The sequence below is a fragment of the Mirounga leonina genome, unplaced genomic scaffold (assembly GCF_011800145.1).
Source record: "Mirounga leonina isolate KUSES-001 unplaced genomic scaffold, KU_Mleo_1.0 Mir_150, whole genome shotgun sequence".
Classification (NCBI taxonomy): Eukaryota; Metazoa; Chordata; class Mammalia; order Carnivora; family Phocidae; genus Mirounga; species Mirounga leonina.
In genome coordinates, this window is record NW_023270374.1 from 19,879,651 (window position 1) to 19,906,066 (window position 26,416).

At 45.0% G+C, this 26,416-nt stretch overlaps 1 protein-coding gene across 6 annotated transcripts in view; it reads left to right on the plus strand.

The window, feature by feature from the left end:
• SLC23A2 (solute carrier family 23 member 2) overlaps positions 1-4,730 on the plus strand; it is a 144,752-nt gene extending 140,022 nt beyond the window's left edge. For all 6 annotated transcript variants that reach the window (XM_035005892.1, XM_035005896.1, XM_035005893.1 and 3 more), the window contains one exon: positions 94-4,730. In XM_035005892.1, coding sequence (XP_034861783.1) covers positions 94-326 — 233 coding nt within the window. In that variant the 3' untranslated portion in view covers positions 327-4,730. The remainder of the gene's footprint in view (positions 1-93) is intronic.
• Positions 4,731-26,416: the final 21,686 nt, after the last annotated feature.

Below are 26,416 nucleotides of genomic sequence, written 5' to 3' on the forward strand. Positions count from 1 at the left end.
CACACTGGGCAATCTCAACTCTTGGTGGAACTGTCAAGCTAAACATTCCACTACATTGTTTTGTGTGTGTATGTCTGTGCGTGTGTGTTGCAGGTACTCCAGAGGAAAGAGGAATCAGGAAATGGAAGAAGGGTGTGGGCAAAGGGAGCAAGTCGCTCGATGGCATGGAATCCTACGATTTGCCATTTGGCATGAACATTATTAAAAAATACAGATGCTTCAGCTACTTACCCATCAGCCCAACCTTTGTGGGCTACACGTGGAAAAGCCTTGGGAAGAGTGCCACCAGCCGGAGTTCAGACGAGGACTCACAGGCCACGGTATAGCTGTAGATCACCCTGTGGCCCAGCCGCAGTGAGGCATGAATCTGTAGTTCCTTGCTGAGTAACAAGCAGTAACATATATGTTTGTATATCTGCATTTACCTTCTGCACCCAGAGCTAAGACGATTACAGATAGCTTTTTTGTTGTGGGTGGTGATTGTGTCTAATATCGTGTCTCACCTGTCTCCTTATTTAAGCCCTACCCCTTGCCCTTGAGAGCATCCATTGAACTTCCTGTCCTCCTGTGGGAGTGGGTGTTTGAAATCCACAGCAGTTCCTTGGTTTTGGTCTCCTCCTACCACCCTAGGCTAGCTTTCTTACAAGCTGCTGCCACGGTCCAGGGGCTTTCTGTCCCGGAAGCACCTGGACCTGCTTCTGTTTTATTTGACCTCGGCCTGCAACCCGCAGAGACCCCCCTCTGGTCAAGGGGCACCAGTATCCTCACACGGTCACAACTGACGGTCAAATGGGATTCTGCGTTCCCTGATCCTCCTGCAGGAGGAGGCTATTGACCTGATTGAAAACCATGACATGGTTACCCCAGGCCCATGTCTGTGCGTGGGTAAGGTCTGTACAGGTATTATTAGAACTGAAATCTGTTTGGGGAATTGGAGGGAAAGGGAAAGTACCTGGAAGTCCTATCTGATTCTCAGCTGCTCTTTCTTGGTGTCACCCTGGCCCACGCTGGGCCAGCACATTTCATGGGCTTCTTTTTCACTCTGATTGAGACACTCTTTCTGACATTTATCACTCTGGGCTGGTGTGATGGGTAGAGTGCCACACAAGGGCACTAAGCAGATGTTTATGGGAGTCTCGACTCTGCTGTCATGTGGATGTCGGTTACTGTTGCGCTTGTCTATAAATTACAAGATTTTATTCCTATTTAATGTTATTGACTATAGCAGGTTTTTGAAATCAGTGTTTTCCATGTGACCTTCTTACCTTGCATCCCTGTTACTTGTCCCCCACCCCTCACCTCCCGTTAAGAAAAGAACCAGCATTTGTAAAGCTGTGGACACCATCAGGGAAGCTTGTCGTCATGGCTTTTGAAGGCCAGTAACCATTATTGTGGTTGTGTTTTGTATTGCTTGATACCATGAAAGTGTAAATACTGTAATGCCTAATCTATTTATCAAAACTGACTACTGGACCAGAGCCCAGAAACCATGGGTTAAGTTATACGTGAATTTGTTTTGTGAAGAAGGGAAGCTGGGGGCAGGTAATCAACGGAGCCGCCATATTGAAGGGTCGGGCATCCTGGTAAATTCATCACTGCAGTTCTGTTTCGAGTCTTTTCTGGCACTTGAGGCTTAAGGAGACTGTGTGTGGGTTGCCATGTTTTGTGCCCACTGGATCTTAATTTTGCAGAGGGGAAGATTAGACCTCTACCCTGGCCAAATGCACCTTTCCTTTTTAAGTCATTGCAGAAGGTGGTGAGAAAAGCAGTTGGCAGGGCCTCTTCCGTCGAGTTCTCGTTCATAACACTAAATCCTTTCTGAAAAAATGACTTCTGCGGAATTTGGTTTGAAATTTGTCAGCCAAAGGAAAATCCTGAAACACCAAGGAGTGACCTCGCCGCGTGAGGTAGTGCGACCTAGGCGGTTCTTTGACCTGGTTGAGCCTTGGACGGCTGCAGGTGTTCCTGTCTCTGACGGCAGGGCACGGTTCTCAGCCGCCGTGTGTCCACAGGCTGCGTCCCCTGCCCCCGCAGCTGGCTCTGCTCCACCACACTGGCACGTCCTTGGCAGCGTTATTGTCCCCCTAGCCTCCCGGACTCCAGGGAAGCTTGGGGCTGCAAGGCGTGTTCTGGCAAGAACAGTTTCACAGCCGCTGAGTTGTATGGCAAGATCTGGTTGCCGATTAAGTAAAAAAAGATTAGCTTCTAAATTGCATTTAATTTTGTGTGTTGTTTTTAAAAATTGTATCTGATGCATGGTTAACTTTAGAAGCACACTGGTTAACGACTTTCATCCCTTTAACTTGGTAAGCACTCGATGCCGAAGGCCCTCCTGCACCGAGTCACTCTCAGTTTCCTTCTATTTGTGTTTTTGCTCAGCATCTCTAATTTCGCTGCTCTGAAAAGTGGGGAAAACTGTTAAACATGCCAGAGATTCTAGCTCTCTAGGGGAGCAGAAGGACCAAATATCCAAATAAAGGCATCTGAACCATTGGATAATCTTAACTTTCAACCTGGCATCTTCCCTCCCAGTGAGTGACACTCAGGATATGTGCTTCAGACATCCAGAAACCCACTTGGGCTGGGTTTTATTGGGCGGTCCCAAGTCTGCTGGTCTGGGGGATGTCTTCTGCAAGCATTTGAATGTGGAGGGAAGCCCTGTACCCCCGCCTTCTGTTAGAAATGAGGGGTTTTGCCCTTCTTGTTCCATTGGGGCCAACTTTAGATTCCCTAAGGCAGGGGGAAGGGGGACAGGAGGTGGGGAGGAAAGAGGGCAGCCCGACTAGAGGGCCCGTTGAGTCTGGTACTTTCTGCACAGCCTGTGAAACTCACCTCGGCTTGAGTGATTTGGAGTCTCCTGATGATTAATGTCATTTTAGACGGTGGTCCTGCTGGCAGATATGCTACAGAATGAGTCTGTAATCAAGAGAAAAATGTATTCGTCTGCTCCTTAGGCTTAAGCACATGCATGAAAGGGAGGTTTGGGGGAACACAGTGGCCGTTCCTCGTCTGCGTTTGTGCACTTCCCACTTACGTTGTTGGCCTGCGCTGCTGGGGCGGGTACCCACCAGGCTTTGTTTGGCCAGTAGAATGTTTCTAAGGGTTTGGGATGTAAATGTCCTTGGGCGGGGCATTCAGACTCCAGTTTCCATAGTGACCACCTACCCACCATCTTTACATTCACCTTGGGGGACTTGATGTGAGAAGCAGAAAGTATTTATAAGGACAGTAGGTGCTGTCATATCACGGTGGGTGGCAAGGGAGATCCCACCACTGGTTTTAATAAAACACCTAACATGGTTGACAGAATGATGGGAAATGGCTCCAGTCTTTGTCTCGTTAGGGAATTAAACTGAGATTCGTTCATACGAACTGAGACTCTTTCTTAAGAGGGTTTCGGATGTTAACTTGTAGTAAGTTTCTGGTGATGGGTGAGGGCAAGAGAAGTGGCTTAACCAGGCCAGCTAGAATGAAGCATCACGAGTCCCCAATGGTTTCCCATTTTCATAGTAACAAATTCACACACAGGATTTGCTTTATACTGTAGAATACTGACTTTCATGATGACGACTTGGTTTATGCATGAATCTTGCAGTATTTCCATATAGTAAAATAACATTTCTACCCAGGATAATAGTCACAGTTTTCCAGGGAGGGAATGATACAATTTTCATGACAATGTCATGTGATAATAGAATTTCTCCATTGATGAATCTCTAGTATGTGTGTATACTTTATTTACCCATGCGTCTACTTTCTCACCATGAGCCAACTTGTTCCTTCTTCAGTTCACGGCCCTGCTGAAATACCAGTACCGGCAGCTTTGACTTGAGGTTGGCAGTTACGATCTTCTGTAATACCGATGTGGCAGGCGTGGCCAGGCCAGGTGGAAGGTGGATAGGTGGCTGTGGCAGAAGCCTCATTCCGGAACCTGGCCGGCGCGGGGCCATGCTGTCGCTGTGGGTGGGGCCTGAGACTTCGGGGGGGTGGGGCTTGGCCTCAGAGAAGCGCCGGGGGTTTTCACACGCTGTGCGTGTGGTGCTCTGTCCCCTTAGGATTTGGACACCTGCCACTTGACCTGCAGTCACATCCTGAGTAGCGCAGGAAGACCACTCGCAGTGGCAGGCATTCGGCTCCCACCCGTGGACGCGGAAGGCACGTTAGCGCTGGGCACCCCTTTTCAGCAGCCTCACACACATTCCTGTCCTTTGAGGTTGTTCTTGACCGTGCCTCGTCCTCACTCCACAGAAGCCACATCCGGCGTCCTTAGACTTGCTGTGTTTGTCTCCTGGCACGTAGGGCACCCTCACCAGTGTTGCCGTCTTACTGACAGTTCAAGTTAATACCCTTTTCTGTTCGTTGGTAACCTTTGTTTGACCCATTAATAAATTTCTGACTGTTCTTAAAGCAGTGGGGATGCCTATATTTTCCTTGAGTTTTTGTGACTGACTTTGGCTATCTACCTTTCGGGGATTTTCTTTGTTTTTTATTTTTATTTTGCATACCGAGGGTATTTGGGGGTGGGGTTGTTTTTTGAGATGTGTAATTCTTTTATGGAGTTTTTAAAAAGAATTTTCATATTGTTTTTCTAACATGGCTTCATTAAACGTTTAAGTATTTTAAAAATATGTAATATTTGGACCAGATGTTGTGAATAATAGTAGAGATAAAGCTATTTTATTCTGTATTTTTAAAACCGTTCTGTACAAATAAAAGCTCTCCTGGACACAGTTCTGTATTCATGTGCCTCCTTCTTTGGCTGGTCTTTAAGAAATTTGCCATTAATTAAAAGTCATCACCTAGGGGAGGGAAATCGACTAATAAAAAACTCGCTTCGGCAAGCCTCAGATGTTACCGTTGTCGGGTTCCTGGAAGACTCAAAAGGAGGAAAGCAGGAGCCAAAGCATCCTCTGTTCTGCGCCCAGAGAACCACAGCAGGCGCCTTGGGGGGGAAGCCTGAGTGAGCCTTCCATTCCGGGATGCACCCTGCTGGACTGTGGGTGAAACTGCGCGTCTCTTACTAAGGCAGCGACATCTGGAGGCTGGACAGAGAACTGTCTGTCCACGCGGTGGGACCAAAGGCTCCCAGAGCAGCTTCAGCCGGCCGAGTATCGGCGCTGGGGCAAGGAGCTCTGAGGCGTGGGTGCCATAAAGGCCCGGAGCTGAGCTTGAGAGCAGCTGGTGAAAGCTCATTCTGTCAGGCCTCCCGGTGGGGCATGAACATGGGCGCAGAGGGACTCCCATGTATTTCTTCCTTTAGAGCAAACTTAGAGTTCCCCCATTCCTGTCTCCATCCGTGCTTCGTCTCTGGCATTTCGGGCCATGAGTGGCCCCCACAGCTACTCCCATAGGGTGTGCATTCTGCCGTCTCCTGTCCCCAGTACCCTGACCTGTAAGCCGCCACTGGGCAACCAGTCAGTCACAAGGTGAAATGTTTACACTATGGACATGCAAAAAAAAAACACCAAAAACAAGGCATTAAAATAATACCCGTGTTCCCACCTCCAGTGGGACAAAAGCACATTACCGGTACTTCAGACTGACCTCCTCCCACCCCCCCGCCGTGCCCCATCCACCAAGAGAGAATCACTGTCTGGGTTTTGGGTTGGTCCTTCCCTTGCTTCACAATCTTGCCCATATATACGCGTCCGTGAACAGTTTACGGTTTAGTCTGTTTTGCATGTTTTTTAACTATGTAAAAAGAATAACGATGTTGTATGTATTATCACATTTCACCCACTATTGTGAGATTCTTTCATGTTGGTATGTGTCTATAATGTAGTTCATCCATCTTCACTGCTGGGTAGTAAAATTTAGGATTACCAAAGACAAAGCTCATTCTGAAAGCTTATGGAGACCATGAACCAGAAGCAATGGACATCAGATATTCCAGCAGCAACCCTGTGTGTGGAGTTAACATTTCTAAGGACTGAAGGAAAAAAAACTTCGAACTTAAGAATTTCACGTCTAGCCACCCAAATGACCCCATTTAAATACTGGGATGAAGTAGTTGACTCAGGAGGAGACAAACCCAGGAGGCACTGTAGGAGATGATAGAGGGCAAGGTGAGCAGTAAATACCTTGGTAAACCTGCTGTCTTGGCCCATTTTGGCTGCACAGAAAACCATAGACTGGGTGGCTTAGAAACAAACATTTCTCAAGGTTTTGGAGGCTGGAAGTCACGGCTCCAGCAGGTGCAGTGTCTGGTGAGGACCTGTCTCCCCGTCCATGGATGGCCATCCTCACTGTGTCTTCACATGGTGGAAGAGGCAAAGGATCTCTCTTTGGGGCCTCCTTGGTGAGGCCACTAATCCCACTCGTGAGGGATTCACCCATCCCACCTCATGACCTAATCACCTGAAAGGCTCCACCTCCTAATACTGTCACTTTGGGGAGTAAATTTTATTATGAACTGGGGAGAGGGGCATGGTCTATAGCACGTGGTCTCAAATTGTAATTGAAGGCCGTATGAACTTGGTGTTGGGGGAAAAGAGAAACATGTCCAAATGCACCAATAACAATAAATGAACTAAACTTGCCAATTAAAAGATAGGTGTTAGGACACACAGAACAAAATCCTGGTTTATGTTTACAATACTGGAGTTCGAAAGTGTGGCTCTGTTGAAGGCTGCAAGGTCTGTTCAGGGTTTGATAACATCTTAGAAACTTCAGGTGAAAAAGTTTCTAAACAATTAGATGGTTATTTTATGTGTGTTGAATCTAATACTAAAATAGCTTGCCTGTATTTTACATGTCTGTTAAGTTCAGAATTTTATTAATCTTTTAAGGCATATTTTTCAAAAGTCTTAGGCTATAATGGTTTGGGGAAAACAAAAAATCCTTCACCACAGATAGGCTTAAGAGCACCATTTACAAGAAACTGGTTTATGAAAGGATGTGCAAAGTTGACAGTAAAAGGATGGGGGGAAAATCACATGGGACAAATACAAACCATTATATTTTCACACAAAATCTGAGACAAAGCTTTGTTAAGGATACGACAGTTCGTGATGTAATGATGGAAAGGTTCAATTTACGAAGAGTCATTAATTTTACACAGCCTCAAAATTCATCCATAAATGGATAGAACTATAGGAAGAAACTGACAAATCCACCTGCCAGTGGAAAATTCTAGCACTTCCCTTTTGATAAGTCAGGCAGGCAAAAACTAAGCAAGGCACAGAAGTGACCAAAGGGCACGGTTAGAACTCTACACCCAACAACTAGAGCATATGTGTTCTTCACAAGCACTCAGGGATGTTCCTGAAAAGTTCTTGTTCTAGGCATTAAAACCAGCCCTGAAAAAATTTCAAGAATAGGTATTGCACAGGACACGTTCCCTAACTATGCACAATTAAAGTGTAAGGTAATAAAAATTTGAATTTACAAGTGTGTATATTTGGATGTATAAAGTATTGCTAAGTAACTCCGTGGCTAAAGGAGAAACCAATGATGGAAATGTTCTTTAATGAAGTGTATGGGGTGTCCTCTGGTGGTTCTGCACATACCTCCTTCTAGAATTCTGATTTTACGTCCACCTTGCATCTCCTGAGTCTCCACTGTGGGTTTCATATAGTTCCACTCATGCTGTCTTTTTCCATTTCCTCTAAGTTCTGGGAGAAGTTCCTGAGGAACGACCTAGGTTACTGACCGGGTTTTCTAGAATACTCAACCTCTTGCTCGTGTCTTCTAGTGCAATTTTTAAACAATTTATTTTGGTCATTTTCAAACATACACAAAAGTAGAGAAGAACATAACCACTCCCCACATGCCCACAACCCAGCTTAACCGGTATCGACTCCTGGCCAATCTTGTTTCATCTACACCCTGCAACTTTCCCTCCTCCATCGTTCTGATCAAATCCCAGACATCTTACTTCATCTATAAATATTTCACCAGTTACCACTAAAAGGTTTTTTAAAAAGCTATTACGTCTTAAAAATTTAATAGTATTTAATATTGTCAAATAGTTACTCAGTGTTCAAATTTGCAATTGTCTCAAATGTTTGAAATGTTCATACTTCGTCATTGCTATTGGTTGATAACGTCTCTCTCTTCGTTGCAGTTTATTTGTTGAGCAATTTTTTGTCCTGCAGTTTCCTACAGAAGTGCTGAGTGCAGCCCCTTAAACATGTTCTTTCGCCTGAATCTGGTGTTGGTCAGGGCGAGCACTACTTTATAAGTGGCTGTGTGTCCTTTTATGAGGCAGCACATAGTCTCTCCTTTTGTGATGTTTATAGCCATTGATACTCAATTCCCACATCCAGTGGTTTCCTGGGGACATTGCAATTTTTTATTTGGCTCTGTAATTGCATTTCAAATTAAAACATTCTTCTATGATGAGAAGTTTTCATAGATGCCATGACTTCTCAAGTCCCAATGAAAATATATCCTAGGGACTTTGCTTGAAAGTTTTCCCCCATTTCATACATTTCATTGGAAAGTGTTTCTTCCAATTACTCTGAATGTACCCTTCTTTGGGACTGGAGTCTTTCCATGTTATCTGGTGGGTTTTTTTTTTTTTTTTTCTGACTGCTATGCTAAAGAAGGAGATCTGTGTTTGCTCAACAATAGGATTTATGGTGGATTTGGTTGATTACTTCCCCCCCCCCCCCGCCCCCAAAGCTTATGAGTTCAAATTAAAATCCTTTAGATCTTTTGAGTGGGCCTCTCCTTGGACTTTTTTCAGTTTGGCTCCATCTGCATCCATTTACCAGACTCTGGTAAATGGTATTATAGGTAAATAGGTATTCTTCTAACATTTCAGTTTTATCACAAATACCTTCATATTTATGTGACCGTGTGCTTAAAGGAAAGTAATGAAAATGTACCTCAAGATCTTTGATCATTATCTTTGGGAAGTGGGGTTATAGGTTACACTTACTCCATTTTTGTCTTAATTTTTTTTGTATTTTTAAACTATTTTAAATACAAATTAAATTACTCATAAATATTTCAAAGAAGATAAAAATTGTATTATGGGGCGCCTGGGTGGCTCAGTCGTTAAGCGTCTGCCTCCGGCCCAGGTCATGATCCCAGGGTCCTGGGATCGAGTCCCACATCGGGTTCCCTCCTCGGCGGGAAGCCTGCTCTCCCTCTCCCACTCCTGCTGCTTGTGTTCCTGCTCTCGCTATCTCTGGCTCTGTCAAATAAATAAATAAAAAATCTTTAAAAAAAAAATCGTATTATGAATACTCAGTAATATCACAGTTTAAGAAATAAGAAAGTCCCTGTACTCTTCTAATACAAATATAAAACATTGCACCTCCTCAAATTGTACTTGACATTAAAATAACAGTTGTAGCCAAATATAACTCAGTAGAAATATGAAAGTGCTAAAGCTACCACTCAGCGGGTTTGCTGCCATTTGTCCTGTATAGGAAGATTTTGCCTTATGAATGACCTGGCTTGGTGGATAAAATCTTCCAGAACATTCTATCCTTAGGGACCAGAGGAGGGGTAGGTTGGGGAGGACACAGGTCTGAACACACAGGCTCAAGTTGAATGACTCTCAGATGGTGGAATTTTGGCATCTGCCCCTGAGCTGTGCCCAGAAGTCTATAATGACCACTCCCGCACCGTGTCTTGTGCCCACAACACACCAAGGCAGCCCTGGTCTGAACTGGGCTGATGTGGTCTCTGGACACGTGCCTGGGCAGAGGGACAAGAAAACTTCCCGTCGCAGCCCCAACCTTCCAACCACTACGGAGATGCCTAACCTCAAATTCCCAATTTATATCAACTATGAAGCAACTGTCCTTGAACACTCAAAGATGTCAGAGGGCCTTTTATATATTTATGTGTGTGTGCATACACCTATGAGCGAACGTACAATTTGTTTTACCTTTTGGGCAGCGAGCGATCCACTGTGGGCTCAGGAAAACTGGGAATGAATTTGAAGCAGGAAGAATCACCCTCAGAGGGATCTTCTAGGTATGAGCCTCTTGCATAACAGAAGAGTTTTGTAAAATAAAAATATTCCACCTGGACTAGCAGCCTAACCATTTTTATTGTGGTTCAGTGATTAGGGAATGAGTTTTGCAGGTATACAGATCCATGCTCAGATCTCGAAAGTTCTCTTTCCATTGTGGCAGACACTGCCAAGTGTCCCCCAAGGTCTATCCCCCCATTCTTCCATGGTCACGCAATTTCAGAAGGGCCCCAAGACTACACTTCCCAACCTTGCTTGTAGCTCAGTAGGACCGTGTGACTGGGCTTGGGCAAGTGAGGGGTAAATAAAGCTGAAGGTACAACTTCTGGATTGTGTTCTTAAAGCATAGATGTTTACCTCATCCTTGCCTTCCCCCACAACCCCCAATCCTCCCTGCTGGAAGGCAGAGGTCGTGGCCAGCCAACGTGGTCCATTTCAACAAGGACAACACCTGGGAGGGCAAGAAAATATGGAAGGAGGAGCCTGAACTCCTGATAACAGCAGCCCAAGCTTTGATGTGAGAGAGAAACACACTGGCTTAAACCATTACTACTTTTGAATCTGTTGTGTCTACCAAAACTGTGCCCTACTGGAGGTGAAAAACCAATCTAAAATTGGATTCGCAGTTCATACATTTCCACCTACAACTGACCAGCTATATAGCCTTGAGCATGCTATTTAACTTCTCTGCAGAAGTAATGCTCAGCCAGAGTATTAGGATTACAGGGGTTAAGATATAAAGCGTCAGCAGGCTAGGTTTCGTTCCTCTCCAACCCCTCTCCAGGCCTTGTAGGCACACACACATATTTTTATAGAGCCACAGTCACGGCTTAAGTGTTTTTACTGGAAGAATTGGCCAGGCCAGCGCCGAGACTTGGATATGTCAATCTGTACAGCTGTGGGTCCCATCCCTAGTTCCTCTCTGTTCTCTAGACTAGCCAAGTCCTTAAGTGGCCCAGGATTTTCAAAAAGCCTCATAGATACCCAGACACATTCTCTGAATTTGACCACCACCTGGGATTTTTGTGGAAGGTAACATCAAGTCCCTCTACAAATGGGACTCAAATGTCTCCACACATATGAGGTCGAGTGAGATGGGGCGTGGGGAGCTGGGCTACATCCAAAGCCAGATGTTCAGGGGCGAATGAAGATGGAAAGAGAAAGAAACCTGTCATTACTTGAGAGTTTTTCTTTCTCTGTTGATGTTTTGAAACTATCAAAGTAATATGCGCTTATTGTGACCAGTGAAACAGTTCAATCAATACAAAGATGTGAAAAGTGAAAACTGCCCCCCGCGGCCCAGTCCCACCCCACCATGCATAAGCATCGTTACCCACCTGGTGTATCCTCTCACAACGTTCTCTTTGTTTGACAAATGCATATAATCCTAAACAAACATATACAAAGATTGTGCTTGTGATCTGTTTTTATTGAAATAGAATGGTGGCATACTACATTCTGAAACTCGATTTTTTCATTTTAACAGTATAGCGGGGACATTCCTACAATTGGGAAGATGTAGATCTATCTTTTTCCTGGTACTTTCTGCACTGAGATACAATTTAACATAAAGAAGATCTTATACACAACGATTTCTTTTTTTGTGCAGACTTCTTTCCATCATTTCTGTCTGCTTACTTCTCTTCTTCCATCCCCCTCTCCCTCCACCCATCCTTCTGCATCGCTCTAGTAATCCATGTTGGCAACATGCTTTGTAGCATTCAGACATTTCTCCATGTTCACACAACCATGTAAACTATGTGTACAAACACATAGGCATCAACACCACACATATATATTCGTTCATGTTTTGTCAGGGTTTGCTCTACAAAAAAAGGGGATCCACTTATACACACTTCTGTACCTTGCATTGTTCTCTCGACAATATCTTGTGGAAATCTCTACGAGTCAGCTTCCATCACTCAGACTCATTTTTCATAAAGATTTCATAATATTCTTTGCTGAGGATTCACTGTAGCTTATTCAGTTGATATTGGTGTTCTCCATTTTAGCCATCATACATAGCTACAATAAACATTTTTGCACATACATTTTAACAAATGATAAAATACATTCCCACAATGGGGATTGGTAGGCTAAAGAGTATGTGTATTTTATTTTTTTTATTTTTTATTTTTAAGATTTTATTTATTTGACAGAGAGACAGCCGGAGAGGGAACACAAGCAGGGGGAGTGGGAGAGGGAGAAGCAGGCTTCCCGCGGAGCAGGGAGCCCGATGCGGGGCTCGATCCCAGGACCCTGGGATCATGACCTGAGCCGAAGGCAGACGCTTAATGACTGAGCCACCCAGGCGCCCCAAGAGTATGTGTATTTTAAATGTTAAGGGAAAGGTTAAGGGCTCTTACCAGATTGCTTTCTAAAAGCAATGGTAATTCTGTTTCCATCAGCAAGGCAGGACAATACCTCATCTCTCTCCTCACCCCTGCACCTCTGCCAGCAATGATGTTAACTTTCTCTTAACGGCAGTCTAACAACTGTAACGTGATATCTCGTTGGACTTTTCCCTTTCTTTGCCCACTAGTGTGTTTAGGCAGCTTTTTTTTTTTTTTTTTTAATTTCTCAGTCATTTCAATTTTCCCTTCTATGAACGGCCTATTCCTATTTGCTCATCTTTCATTTAGGTTTATCTTTTATTTTGTGAGAGTTTTTTGTGTATTATAGATATTTAAGTCTTCATCTGTATTGCAAATTTTTTTTCCCAAATGTATTTGTTTTACTATCTCTTGGCAAGAAATATCAGAAACTATGTTAATAGACAAATAAATTTGGGGTGGGGAATTTCACAATACAGAGTTAAATATCCATAATATATAAAGATTTTATTAATATTTACATAGTTAACTATGCCCATGTCCGCAGAGCAAGTGTGTTTCCTATTTTAAGACCATCTCCCCAGCCCTAGATTGTACATGTAGTCCAAGATTTCATTCTTGACTTATTGTTTTGTTTTGTTTTTTTTAAGATTTTATTTATTTATTTGACAGAGAAAGACACAGCGAGAGAGGGAACACAAACGGGGAGTGGGAGAGGGAGAAGCAGACTCCCTGCCGAGCAGGGAGCCCGATGCGGGACTCGATCCAGGGACTCCAGGATCATGACCTGAGCCGAAGGCAGTCGCTTAACCAACTGAGCCACCTGGGCACCCTTGACTTTTATTGTTAATGTTTTATGTTTAAATGTTCAATGCTTCTGGAGGTTATTTTTATGATTGGCTCTTCTACTAATCTATCTATCCCTATTACAGTAAGAAGGCAAATCCATGCTTACTGTGCTTTTCCTTGTATTTGTTATTTTTAAAAACTGTATTGCTTATTGCTACCATTAGGAGTGGCCTGCATGGGGCGGTGGATGCGCTGGGCTCAGCGTATGCCTGAACTGTGTGGTGTTGGTTGGAAAGCTGGAAAGAAAGGGGATGGGTTTGGAGGCCAGGCCCAAGGGTTTCTCAGATTAGTTTATGGGAACGGGTAGCCAGAGCCATGATAGAGTACTTACGGCAAGCCACAGCCGTGCTGCCAAGAAGATTGAGAACTCCTTGGAAATCTAGCTGCCCTTCACAGTTGAGGTTCCATTTTTGCACCGTGTGGTCAAGGACACCAGGGTCCCTCTGGCTCTTTGTGAAGGCAGCCAGTTTTATATTCATGAAACTTAGGAACTCGCTCTTGGAGAGTCTGCAGTTGTTACCATCCTTCCCAGCATACTTCTGGAACACAGCAATCAGGGACTCAATGCACCACTCAGTCTCTGTAGAGCTGAAGATTTTTGCCTTGTTGGAACTGAACCAGAGGCTGTGTGTGGCTCAGAGAGCCCTGGGCAGCCTCAGGCGTTTCTTGTTTATTAACTTTGTCTTAATTAATTCATCCAAATCCCTAAACCTTGTTAAGATTCTAACTAGAGTTACATTACATATTAGTCCCCAATAAAGTACGTGATACATCCTTTCATTTGTTTAGAATCTTGCTTTTGAGGCCTTCAAAAAGATTCTATAGTTTTTCATATATGTCATATGTCTCTCATTAGATTTATTCATAAGAAGTTAACAATTTTACTGCTATTGTATGTGGAATGGTTTTCCAGTATCTATTACCCTACATGTATTGTACAAATCAGATATCACTTTTTATATACTTACCTTGTATCCAGCCAGCTTACTAACTTCTTCTACTAATCCTTTTAGTTTTCTTTTATTAGGCGGATTTTGAATTCAAACAGTGTGTTGTTGGCAAAAATAAGATCGTGTCTGTTTTTCTTGCCCAATGTTCTGATTCTTTTCTTTTTTTCTGATCGTATTGCAATTACTAGAACTCCAAGACAAGGTTGAATAATAATGATGATGTCAGGCGTCCTGTGTAGTTGTTGATTTAGGTTGAATGTTTGTCCCTTTAGAATATTTGCTACTGGATCTTAGTAACTAGACCTTATTACATATTTAAGCTGTTTTCAGTTCTATCTAGCATTTTAAATAAGAGTGCCTGCTGATTTTATCAGATAGCTTTTCAGCATTGCATTTTTTTTTTTAAGATTTTATTTATTTGAGAGAGAGAATGAGATAGAGAGAGAGCATGAGATGGGGGAGGGTCAGAGGGAGAAGCAGACTCCCTGCCGAGCAGGGAGCCTGATGCGGGACTCGATCCTATGACTCCAGGATCATGACCCAAGCCGAAGGCAGTCGCTTAACCAACTGAGCCACCCAGGCGCCCCAACATTGCATTATTTTATTAGATGATTTGGTCCTTTAATTTACTGTAATGAATTACCTTACCAGAGTTCCTGATTTTAAGCCAGGTTTACATTCCTGGAATACAGCTCACATGGCCACAGTCTCTCACGCTAGGCACATGGCTGCGTTCTATTTGCTAACAACTGGTCAGAAATTTGACAGCTGTATCCAGTAGGGCAGTTGACTATGGCTTTCTGTTTTTGTAGTGCGATATCAGAATTTAGTGTTCAAGTTATTGTGGCTTCCTTAAATACATTAGGAAGGCTTAAATCACTTATCCATTGTCTAAAATAATTTAAATAGCATTAAAATCATTCCTTCTTTAGAGGTAAATGGAACGTGGCTGTGAACCCATCTGGTTCTGGTCCTTCTTTTTCAGTGGCTGATGTTTGACCACTACTCTCTTTTATTATAATTAGGCTATTCAAATCTCCACTTCTGGAAAATTTTTGCTAGAAAATTAACTGTTTTCTGTAAGCTTCAAACATACTTATATAGAGTTGGGTAAGTATTTTTTTTTTTAAAGATTTTATTTATTTATTTGAGACAGAGAGCACATGAGAAGGGGAAGGGTCAGATGGAGAAGCAGACCCCCCGCTGAGCAGGGAGCCCGATGCGGGACTCGATCCCGGGACTCCAGGATCATGACCTGAGCCGAAGGCAGTCGCCCAACCAACTGAGCCACCCAGGCGCCCAGTTGGGTAAGTATTCTTGATCATTTTTATTTTATACTTTGCTGCATCTCCTTTCTTTATAAATCAACTTTTAAAATTAACTTCCTCTTCCTATTTTCTTTTGCTTTAATTTTTCCTCTTTTTCTGATTTCTAAAAACTAATCACTATATTCCTTTACCTTTCTTTTCTTTTTTTTTTTTTAAAAGATTTTATTTATTTATTTGAGAGAGAGAATGAGAGCACGAGAGGGAAGAGGGTCAGAGGGAGAAGCAGACTCCCTGCTGAGCAGGGAGCCCGATGCGGGACTCGATCCCGGGACTCCAGGATCATGACCTGAGCCGAAGGCAGTCGCTTAACCAACTGAGCCACCCAGGCGCCCTCCTTTACCTTTCTTATTTAATAATGAAATTTAAGGCTATACATTTTATATTTTCCTCTGAATACGGTTTTTGCTGCTAATAGGTTTTGATATGAATTGTTCTTCTCTTCATTGCTTTCTAGATAGTTTTCAGTGCTGCTTTGATTTCTTTGGATATCTAGAAATTGGTTCCTTAATTTCCAAGTAGTAAAGTTTTTTGGTTACTTAGTTTTAATTGTATTGACTTATGATTAGAAAAGGCAGCCATTTACATGATCAGTTTTTTTTAATTAAAATATTTATTTTAGAGAGAGAGGGGGAGAAGAGCACAAGCAGGGGGAGGAGCAGAGGGAGAGGGAGAGAATCTCCAGCAGACTCAGCGCTGAGTGCAGAGCCTGACGCGGGGCTCAATCCCACAACCCTAGGATCATGACCTGAGCCAAAAACAAAGTCAGATGCTTAACTGACTGAGCCACCCAGGCACCCCCATGATCAGTTTTTACAAATGAATCATAGATACATAAAAAATACATCCTATTCAAAAAATTTAAATATGTTGGTTGTCTTATACAACTATTCTATTGCCTTTATTTTACATTTATTAGGCATGTCAAAATAAAAAGGAGTTGTATTTAAATCTCCAACAATTTTTAAAATGGCATTCTCACATTTCTAATAATTTTTGCTTTATATATTTAGTTTCCTTTTTTATTTTATTTTATTTATTATTATTATTTTTTTAAAGATTCTATTTATTTATTTGACACAGAGAGAGACAGTGAGAGAGGGAACACAAGCAGGGGGAGTGGGAGAGGGAGAAGCAGGCTTCCCGCAGAGCAGGGAGCCTAATGCGGGGCTCGATCCCAGGACCCCGGGATCATGACCTGAGCCGAAGGCAGACGCTGAACGACTGAGCCACCCAGGTGCCCCTAGTTTCCTTTTTTAAAAAAAAAGTAATCGCTACACCCACTGTGGTCCTCAAGCTCAATGCAGGGCTCAAACTTATGACCCTAAGATCAAGAGTCACACCTCTACTGACTGAGCCAGCCGGGCACCCCAGTTCCCGTGCTGTTTTGTGCTTACATGTCTGTAACTGTTACATCTTCTTTGTATACTGTGACATTTATCATGAACCTCCTTATTCTATTTAGTGCTTTAACATTTTATTTCTTTATTTATTTGACAGAGAGAGAGACAGCAAGAGAGGGAACACAAGCAGGGGGAGTGGGAGAGGGAGAAGCAGGCTTCCCACTGAGCAGGGAGCCCAATGCGGGGCTCGATCCCAGGACCCTGGGATCACGACCTGAGCCGAAGGCAGACGCTTAATGACTGAGCAAACCAGGAGCCCCTAGTGCCTTAACATTTTAAGTTTCATATTGTTTAATATCAAAATTACCACACTTTATTAATAGTAATAGCTGTAGTAGTAGAAGGAGGAGTATTTGTATCAACTCAATATCTCTTTGCCCATCTCTTTATTGCCAGTCATTCTTTAACAATATATTTCCACTGTGTTTTTTGTACACAGCATATAGCTAAATTTCACATTTTAACTTTGACATTTCTGTATTTTATTGGTATAATTCTATTTGAACTTACTGTATTAAGTGATATTTTTTATTTTATTCTTTTTTCATTTTTCATATTACTTACTTTGTTATATCTAGTTACCTTTTTAAAACTTTTTATTAATTTGATGAAATTGTGTTCATTTCCTCCTTCCTTTCCCTTCTCTGCCCAGTTAGGTAGGGAATATCATTGAACTTTCCTCAGATTTCATAATTAAACAAATATAATTCTATATTAAAAACAAGATACCAGCCATTCCTCTCACTACTCCAGACTTTCCCCTCAATATGTTGAGACAAACATAATACTTGCATTTCTTCATCTTTTCAGATGACATTTAGAAAGCTGCTACTTCCCAACCCCCGCCTGTCACCCTATTACTCCTAAATTTTGCAGAGAGAACTTAATACTCTTCATCCCGGCTGATTGCTTGAATTTCTCTTACAGTATGTTTCTTCTATGCATAAGCCCTTGCTGAATATTTATACCACACAGTTTTACACCGTGTATTATACTGTGTGCACTTTTAAAGGTCCACTGGTCACCACTGTTTCCTCTTTTCTTCACCCTCTCTCAACTTGAAATCTCTGTTCTGAGTCATTTGTTTTTGGACAGGGTTCTTTCTTGAGAATTTCCCTAAGGAACAGTACATTCTGATGCCTATCATATCCACAAAAATCTTCCTTTTACCCTGACATGTCAGTGAAATCTTGGTTGAGTAGAGGATCCTTGGGTTGCTGGGTTTTTTAAATTTTTGAACAGTACATGTTAGCCCACTGTCCATTAGCTTCCTCTATTGCATATTAAAAGTCTGTTGTCAGTTTGATTATTATTTTTCCTGTGTAACTGCCTAGTTTGTTCCTTCTTTTAGTTTTTTTTTTTTCCAGTTCTCTCAAATATCAACATCAGCCATCCTTTCCTTCCGTTCACTTGCTGAATATTTTAATTTAAAAATCACATTTTTATAGGGATGCCTGCATGGCTCAGTCGGTTAAGCATCTCCCTGAGCATTAGGCTCAGGTCATGATCCCACGAGCCCTACATTGGGCTCCTTGATCAGCAGGGGAGACTGCTTCTCCCTCTGCCTACAAATCCCCCTGCTTGTGCTCATCCTCTCTCTCTCTCTGACAAATAAATGAATAAAATTTTTTAAAAAATAAATAAAAATCACATTTTTATAATTGTGATTAGCTGGTACGATGCCCATATTTTTAGAGAACTGGCCTTAAAATACTTTCACAAAGTAGAAAAGTAGATAAAGCAAGGGTTCAATTGAGGTTAGAAGAGAGCAAGTATGCGTTTTTTAGAGCTGGATCCTGAAGTATGTAGGCGTGATAGGACGTGGTGTCTGGAGTTGGCTTTAAAATACTTAGTAGGGAAGGAAAGGAGGTAGATGTAGCCTGTGGGAAAATCTTTATAGTTGCTGAATCTGGGTGATGGGCATGTGGGAATTCACGGTACTTTCTACTTTGTATGTGTAAATATTCATCATAAGCCTTAATAATATTTTAGTTCCACATTTTTTTTTTAAGATTTTATTTATTTATTTGACAGAGAGATAGACAGAAGAGCACAAGCAGAGGGAATGGCAGAGGAATAGGGAGAAGCAGGCTCTGCACTGAGCAGGGAACCCAATGTGGGATTCGATTCCAGGACCCTGAGATCATGACCTGAGCCGAAGGCAGACGCCTAACCATCTGAGCCACCCAGGCGCCCTCCACATTTTCTGTGCTCCTCTTACATCTTGCTAGGCGTTGTTATTAATTTTTTGCTCCTAGTGGGGTGTGATAGCTAACTGAGCAAAGTCGAGGATGAATGACATGGGAGAGCAGTTGGAGAGGATGACAAACACGTCAGTGTTGTTGGAGTATAAAGTGTGAGCCGGAGAGAAGTCAGTCATGAAGACGGCACCTTAGGTAAGAGCTAGTTAATGGACAGCCTTGTAGGCTGGAGTCGATGATGTTGACCCTTCATTTCCTATCCCCCTGGGCTACCTGAGTTCATCTGCAGCTCAGAGAAAGACGGTTTCCAGCCCACAGATAGCTTCCTACCTCAAGCGTATGTACGGTTTGCTTTTTCTCTGCTTCAAGCTTGGGCATCACAGGAGTTTGCTCAGTTGAAGGCAGGGGTACACAGCAGTGGAAGATGCAGGGATTTCACCTCTACCAGTGCAGGACTGGTAACGGTGGGTCATGCCCCCAACTTCCGCCCTCCGCAGGGATGACTCTAAGGCCCGTTCTGCGTAGTGTTCCAGAGAACTCACAGGATGGAGCTCCAGTTGCCCACGGCAACAAACTGCTTATGATTGCCCCTTTACTTCGCCTTCCTCCTTCCCTTGCCCACTTCCTAACTCCCTCCCTGATGCTTCCTAGGATTACTTCCCAAATAAAGTATGTGGTGATTTCACAATACATTCACAAATTCTTTGACATGCCTTCCTTCAAAAGGTGGAGCTGATTTCCCTCCCCTTGAGGGCAATGGCTTTCATCACTTATGTCTAATGAATAGAATGTCGCAGCAATCACAAGGTGTGTCTTCGAGTCTAGGTCACATAAGATAGGACAACTTCTACGTTGTTCTCCTGGATCGCTTGCTGTGGGGGAAGCCACTCGCCATGTTGTGAAGACACTTGAGCCACCCTATTGAGAGGTCCAGGTTGTGGGGCAGAACTGAGGCCTCCTGACAACACCTGTGTGCATGAGCCACCTTGAAAATGGGTTCTCCAGCCCCGGTTAAACCTTCAGATAGACTGCAGCCCCTATGAGAGCTCTTGAGGCAGAACCATTTAGTTAAGCCACTCCCAAATCCCTGACCCACAGTAAATGTATGAAATAACCAGCATTTATTATTGCTTTAAGCTAACTTTCATGGGAAATTTTTCATATGGCAATAGTTAATTAATATACAGATTCTGCTTTGGGGGTAAAGCCAAACTAAGACATGGGAGGCTTCAGGACCTAATCCTATAGATGTAGGAAGTTGCAAAAGAATTTTAAGGGGGAAGCCCCCAGCTCCAACCAGTAGATCCCACCTTGGGTCTTTTCTCTCTTCAGGATGCCCACTCTCACCCATGGCTGTGGCTTGCATTATCATCCAAGGGGGCACCCACAAATTGGCTCTCTGCCAAAATGAAAGCTTTCTGACTGTTCTCTTGACTCTGAGACCCATTAAAATTTTCTGTTGGTATTCTCTAGTACAGGCAGTCCAGGGGGTGACTTTATTCCTACCCAGGATCAGTTTGTCCCAGCTCCTCTGCAGGCTGCCCCCCAGCTTCCTCCCCCTCATGCCAGTTGCTCACCAGCTCAGAGTGCAGGGCCACCGTGTGGTGCCTGGGGGTCCGTGTCCCTGTCTGACCGTGTTCTCAGACCCCTGGCTGCTTTTGCTTCTCTGGGGCTGATGTCCAGCTGCTCTTTTCTCTGCACATCAGAGCCTCTGAAACTGCCCCTCATACGGGATGTCTGAAGACTGCATCCTTGAGTGGGACGCGTCCCCCAGAACTGAAGCCGTATCACCCCCCACCCCCTTCCATTCTAGGTGACCTGTGATTTGTGACGAGTTCCTGAAATGGTCTCCTGAGGCGGCCACACTCACCTTGCCATCCCAGGTGGCATCCGTGGTTCCCAGAAACCCTGGAAGTAGTCTGTCCCTCCTGCCAACATCTGTCGACATGTTGGAGGAAGGCTGCCTTTCTGTGCACCCCATATGATGGACAGAATGATAGCCTTCCCTGCTATGGGAGATGCTATCAGTGTCTACCCACGTCCTCCAGGCCCTGGGCACTCACTCGACTAATGCTGCTCTCTGGGAACCTTTCAAGCAAACAGGAAGAGCCCGGGGTGGGGGGACAACACCCACAGGAGAAGCTCTCAGCCAATGGCTGAAGGGAATCGGTAGACAGCTTCCTCATCCATTGGGTGGGTAGCTGAGGTGTGTTCTACACTTTCTCTTAGAATCCCCAGCAGGACTGAGCCCCAGTTGCCCACAGTGGTAACGTGCTCCACATGCCCCGTGTTTGTGTCCTTCACTTCCCCGCTCCCCACCTCCCACCTAAGCAACTTGCACTGGTGTCGGTGTCTTGGGGTCTGCATTTGAGGGGACCCAAATCCGGACACCCATGGTTATCACTGAACTTCACAGGTGCCTCATCCTGGAAGTGGGAAAAGGAGGAGGTTGTAGAGTACTCTGGAGCTTCTACAAATAATTTTCTCAAACAAACTAGAACAAAAATCCTCTTTCCAGTCCCATGCAGAGTTTATCTCCTCCTTTCAGTTTCTCTGAAGCTGACAGAGAATTGTCCTCTCGTGTGGCAGCACGGTGCCGATTCCACTTAGTCACCTGGGGTCTGATGTCTTCAGGGGTCTGTGTCAGGGTGGGACTGGGGAAAGGAGAACAGGTCTCCCAGGGCATCACAGGTTATGGCCACAAGCAAAAACCCTCTGGTAGGCTTTGGGTAAGCCGATGACTAGCCATACTAAACCTTTACTCAGACCTCGCCTCCCAAGTTCCCGACCCTAGAGCCAACAGCTTACTCAACATAACCACAGGATGCGTCTCAAACTGGAGGCATCACCTTCCCTCTCCACCAAAGATGCTTCTCTTCCAGCTCCATTGCCCTCGCTTGCGATTCCTCTCCTCTCTGGTCTCTTGGACCCAGTCTGTCACCAACCCCTGTGACTCCTGCCCTGCTACCGCCTCCTGAATCTATCCTCTCTTCTGCACACCCGCTGTTACCTCTGTCACACTGATTAGTGTTATGTGGCATCGCCACTGGTAACCCTGAAACGTGACTGTAGCTGAGTCGGCCCGGAGTCCACATCCTTTGACACATGACTGTGGTTTCTCTCACTAGAGGTGCGGTGTTCTTCCCATGCCTTGGCTTCGGGCTTGGCCGTGTGACCTACTTTGGCCAACGAGATGTTTTAAAGACTTGAAATGTGCTTGTGGGGCAAGACGAGCTCTCTTGTGCCTCAGCCATCACTATGAGGAGAACATACCCTGGCTAGCGCACTGGTCTCTGGGAGGGGAGAGAATGCAGAGCAGAGCTTGAGGCCTGCAGAGCTGTCCCAACACGCCCCCCCTCCAAGTGATAAGTGTTTTCAGCCCTGCGTTTTAGGGCTGTGTGTCGCACCACAGAATTGTGGCAATAGACGACTGACACACCTCTGTGGTTTAAGCGATCACAATTTCGTTCCTTCACAGTAATAACCTCTCGGCTGGTTTCCATGTTCTAATCTTACCCCTTGCTAATCCACTCTCTAAACAGTAGCCTGAACAGAGGCTCCAGCCTCTCATCGTGGTCTCCATCATGTTCCCTGTTTTGTGGCTTCAGCTCATGACTTTTCTGATCTCTCAACGATCTTCTTTCAGATGTTACCTCACCAACGTCTCCCACCAGGGAGGTGAGGTCCCATGGCGCTATGAAATCCACGATTGAAGGTTCTCACTGCAACATGGATGAAACCCCAGCTCCTCACTGCGGCCTGCAGTACGAGGCATGGCCTGGCTTCTGTCACCTCACCTGTGTCCATCTCCCCGCACCCTCTCCCTGCTCCTCGGCGCACCACTTTCACCATTCCCATGCAACCAGAGCCGACCGGCGGGACGCTGGAACTTTCTCTGTCTAGTCACTCAGCTGTTTCCAGACCCTCCTCCCCATCCCTCCCCTGCGGCCTGGGCCTGGGGAGGAAGAGGTTAAGGTTGCTGGAAGGCCTGGACAGCCCAGGCCTGTTCTCAATCAGGGCACAGCAGGAAGGCGTGGGGCTGCTTGCTGGGTCCGGGAAGTCTCCACAGCAGAGAGATTAGGTGGAGTGTGGGAGAGAACATGCTGAATGTTCATCTCTTTGCACAGCGGAGGGTGGGGTGGGCCAGGGTCAGCAAGGAGGGGCGGTCAAGGCCTTGAGGTGGTAAAGCCCTGAGAGTTGGCTTTGTGAGTGCAGAGAGTTGGCCAGGTCTGGCTGGAGGGTCGGCGTCTCACACCAGCTCCTGCTGGCTGAGCTGTCCTGCCCTCCCCGCCTTGGCTCCTTCCAGAGGTTTCTTGGCCCAGGAAGCATGTCGGTCCTCCAAGAAACGTCCCCCAGCTGGCTCTTCTCAGCTGGGCTGCATCTCCTGCATCAGGAGGCCTTGACTTCCCTCTGGCCCTGCAGCTTGAACAGTGTTCAAGGCCTAGGGCCGGGGGAGCCGTGTTCCTGAGACACCACGGGAGCCAGGGACCTTGACGCGTCCTCAACTTTGTTTCTTGGCTGCATAAATGGAACATAAAACACAGCTCACCTCCCACCTTCTGTTCCAGCTGCCCCAGACCACACACGGCTCTCTGCCACGGCCAGGCTTTCCGTGGCTTTGAACCTGCTACAGCTCTGCCCGGAGTGCCCTTTGCTACCTAAGGAACTCCTGATCGCCTTTTAAGACTCAATCCAGGGGCGCCTGGGTGGCTCAGTCGTTAAGCGTCTGCCTTCGGCTCAGGTCATGATCCCAGGGTCCTGGGATCGAGCCCCGCATCGGGCTCCCTGCTCAGCGGGGAGTCTACTTCTCCCTCTCCCACTCCCCCTGCTTGTGTTCCTGCTCTTGCTATGTCTCTCTCTGTCAAATAAATAAATAAAAAATCTTTAAAAAAAAAAAAAAGACTCAATCCAGATGTTACCTCCTTCTTGCGGTGCCCCCCTTCCTGTACCTAGTCCCGTCTTTCTAGGCGCTTCCGCAGAGCAGCTGAAACTATCAAAGCAGGGGCCTCCACTACTAGCATCCCCTTGGAGCACCTGACCGCCTTCTTAAAACTGAACATGGCCCGAGGCCTGGCTCTGGATTTATAGTCAACTCCTAGGTGGAGTCAGTGCTGCTGGTCCATGGACCACAGTCTGAGAAGCAAAGATTTAAAGCATTTTATCTCATTCTCTCACTTGTCTGACAAGCTACACGTGAAACTGTTTTAAAAAATACAACTTACCCTCTCCTTTGCACTCCCATTCAGCTAGTAGCAGAAATCATACTGGTTAATTTCTGGTAAACTTGGTCATTCCAGGTTAAATCTGGTTAATTCTAAATTTTCCTTTCTCTCTGCCTCCCCCTCTCCCCCCATTTTCTCTAGGATCTCATCTCCGTTTTGTTGCGGATGCTGTGGTGGTGATGGTGGGGGGGGCTTATATGGCATCTTGGCAGTTGGGGGATGGGAGGAGGCATCTGACGCTGGGTGGATGGCATGCTTGTTGTGGGTACAACATCCTTCCACCCTGGCTCCCCCAAGATGTCTGAGTTCCCCTATGGTCCTCGGCATGGCCCAGACCACTGCCTTTTTGTGGGTCCCCTTGTCCCAGCTGTGAGCTACCCTCAGGTCCCTCAGCTTTCTCCCATCTGGCTTCCATGCCCTTCTCTGGAGTAAGGGGAATTTCAGCTGTCTCCCACACACTACCCACCCCCAGCGGCCCCCAGGAGTTCTGTGTACCTGCCTAGGTCCCTCCCTTCCTGAAGATGCCCTAGGCAGCCCCCAGGTCACAGGCACCAGCTTATTGCAGGCCCCTTATGGGAAGTGGCACAGTTCCTCCTCACTTTCAGGTCCCAAACCGACCTGAAATCTGAGGGCCTTCTTGTCCACTCCCCCATTCTCTTGGATTCTAACCCTAGAGAAGAGGCGGCTTGTGGACCCCTCAGAAATCCCCACCAGCTACTAACTGACTTGCTTCAAGGTCTGGTCACCCTCCCTCCCCGCTCCCTGCCTCCCATAGGGCTACGTTTACTTTGTAATTTTGTTGACGAGTTAATATATGCATATGGAACAAGTCATTCACATAGTACAAAAGAACACTCAAATTATTAGACAATTTATTTAATCTTCTTATCTAAGACAATGTCATTCAAGTCTCCACCACAGTGATGGCAAATCCGCATGACTCCACTCTGTCTTATCTCTTTTCTCTCCTCTCCTCCCCTCTTCTCCTCTCCCCTGCCCTCCTCTCCCCTCCGCTCCTCTCTTCTCCTTCCTCTCCTCTCCTCAGTTCTGGTTGGTTGTTACTATTGGTTCTAGGGCTTTATTTCTCTGTGGGGATGAATTAATGTGTTTCTGGGAGACAGATCTTCTTTGTGCAAGACAGTCGAGCACTTTGCACTTTGCTCATAAGCTTTGATCCCAACACACTGAAAGGCGTGAGTGCTGCTCAAGCTCCAGGACCACCAAAGATGCAGACACTGCCCCTGGCTGCAACCTGCCCTCAGTGGACACTTGGACACCCCTATCCGTAACTCTATTACTTGCGCTGTCGGCTGGCAACATATCTTTTCATTCCCCTGCTAAAAAAAAAAAAGAAGAAGAAGAACTCAGGATACTTACCTAAATGCCTACCTCTGTTGGTCTTATGGTTTCTATGTCATAACGGGGTATAACATTTATGTGGTATTTTGGAACCATAATCCCAAAAGTTGTTTTAACTTTAATCCTAAACATCAGTATATTCAGTGATCCCTTTGGGTGCTTTTGCCTCTGTTTCTCTATCCATTTGCTTACCAGACTTAGTCTTTCAGTATTTTCTTCAGGATGGCTGAAGTGTTGTCGTTTTGAAATATTTGTGTGTTTTATATTTGGATTACAGTTTGGGTTGATGTAAATTCTTGGGTCAGGTTTTCTTTCTCCATGGACTCCATGGTGTCATAAGAGGTACATGATTGCTTCATCGTTTTCTAGCTTTGAATGTTGTTGTGCTGATGTTTGTAGCCAGTCTGACTTTTTGCCCCCAAAGATTATTTATTTATTTATTTATTTGAGAGCGAGAGACCACAAGCAGGGGGAGTGGCAGAGAGGGAGGGAGAAACAGGCAAGGAGCCTGTGGGACTCGATCGATGTGGGATTCGATCGATGTGGGACTTGATCCCAGGACCCTGAGATCATGAGCTGAGCTGAAGGCAGACGCTTAACTGACTGAGCCACCCAGGGGTCCCTGAGCTTTTTTTTTTTTTTTCCCAAATGGGTGATTTGACCTTACTGCTGGGTAACCAAAGGAATCTTTATCTTTGAAGTACGGTAACATTATTAGGACATGCTGGTGTTAGTTGGTCTATTCCTTTAGGAATTCATTCAATTAATGCTTATTGGGACTCTCGGGTGCCAGGCATGATTTTAAACATTGGGGACACAGCAGTGAACAAAAAGGACAAGAAT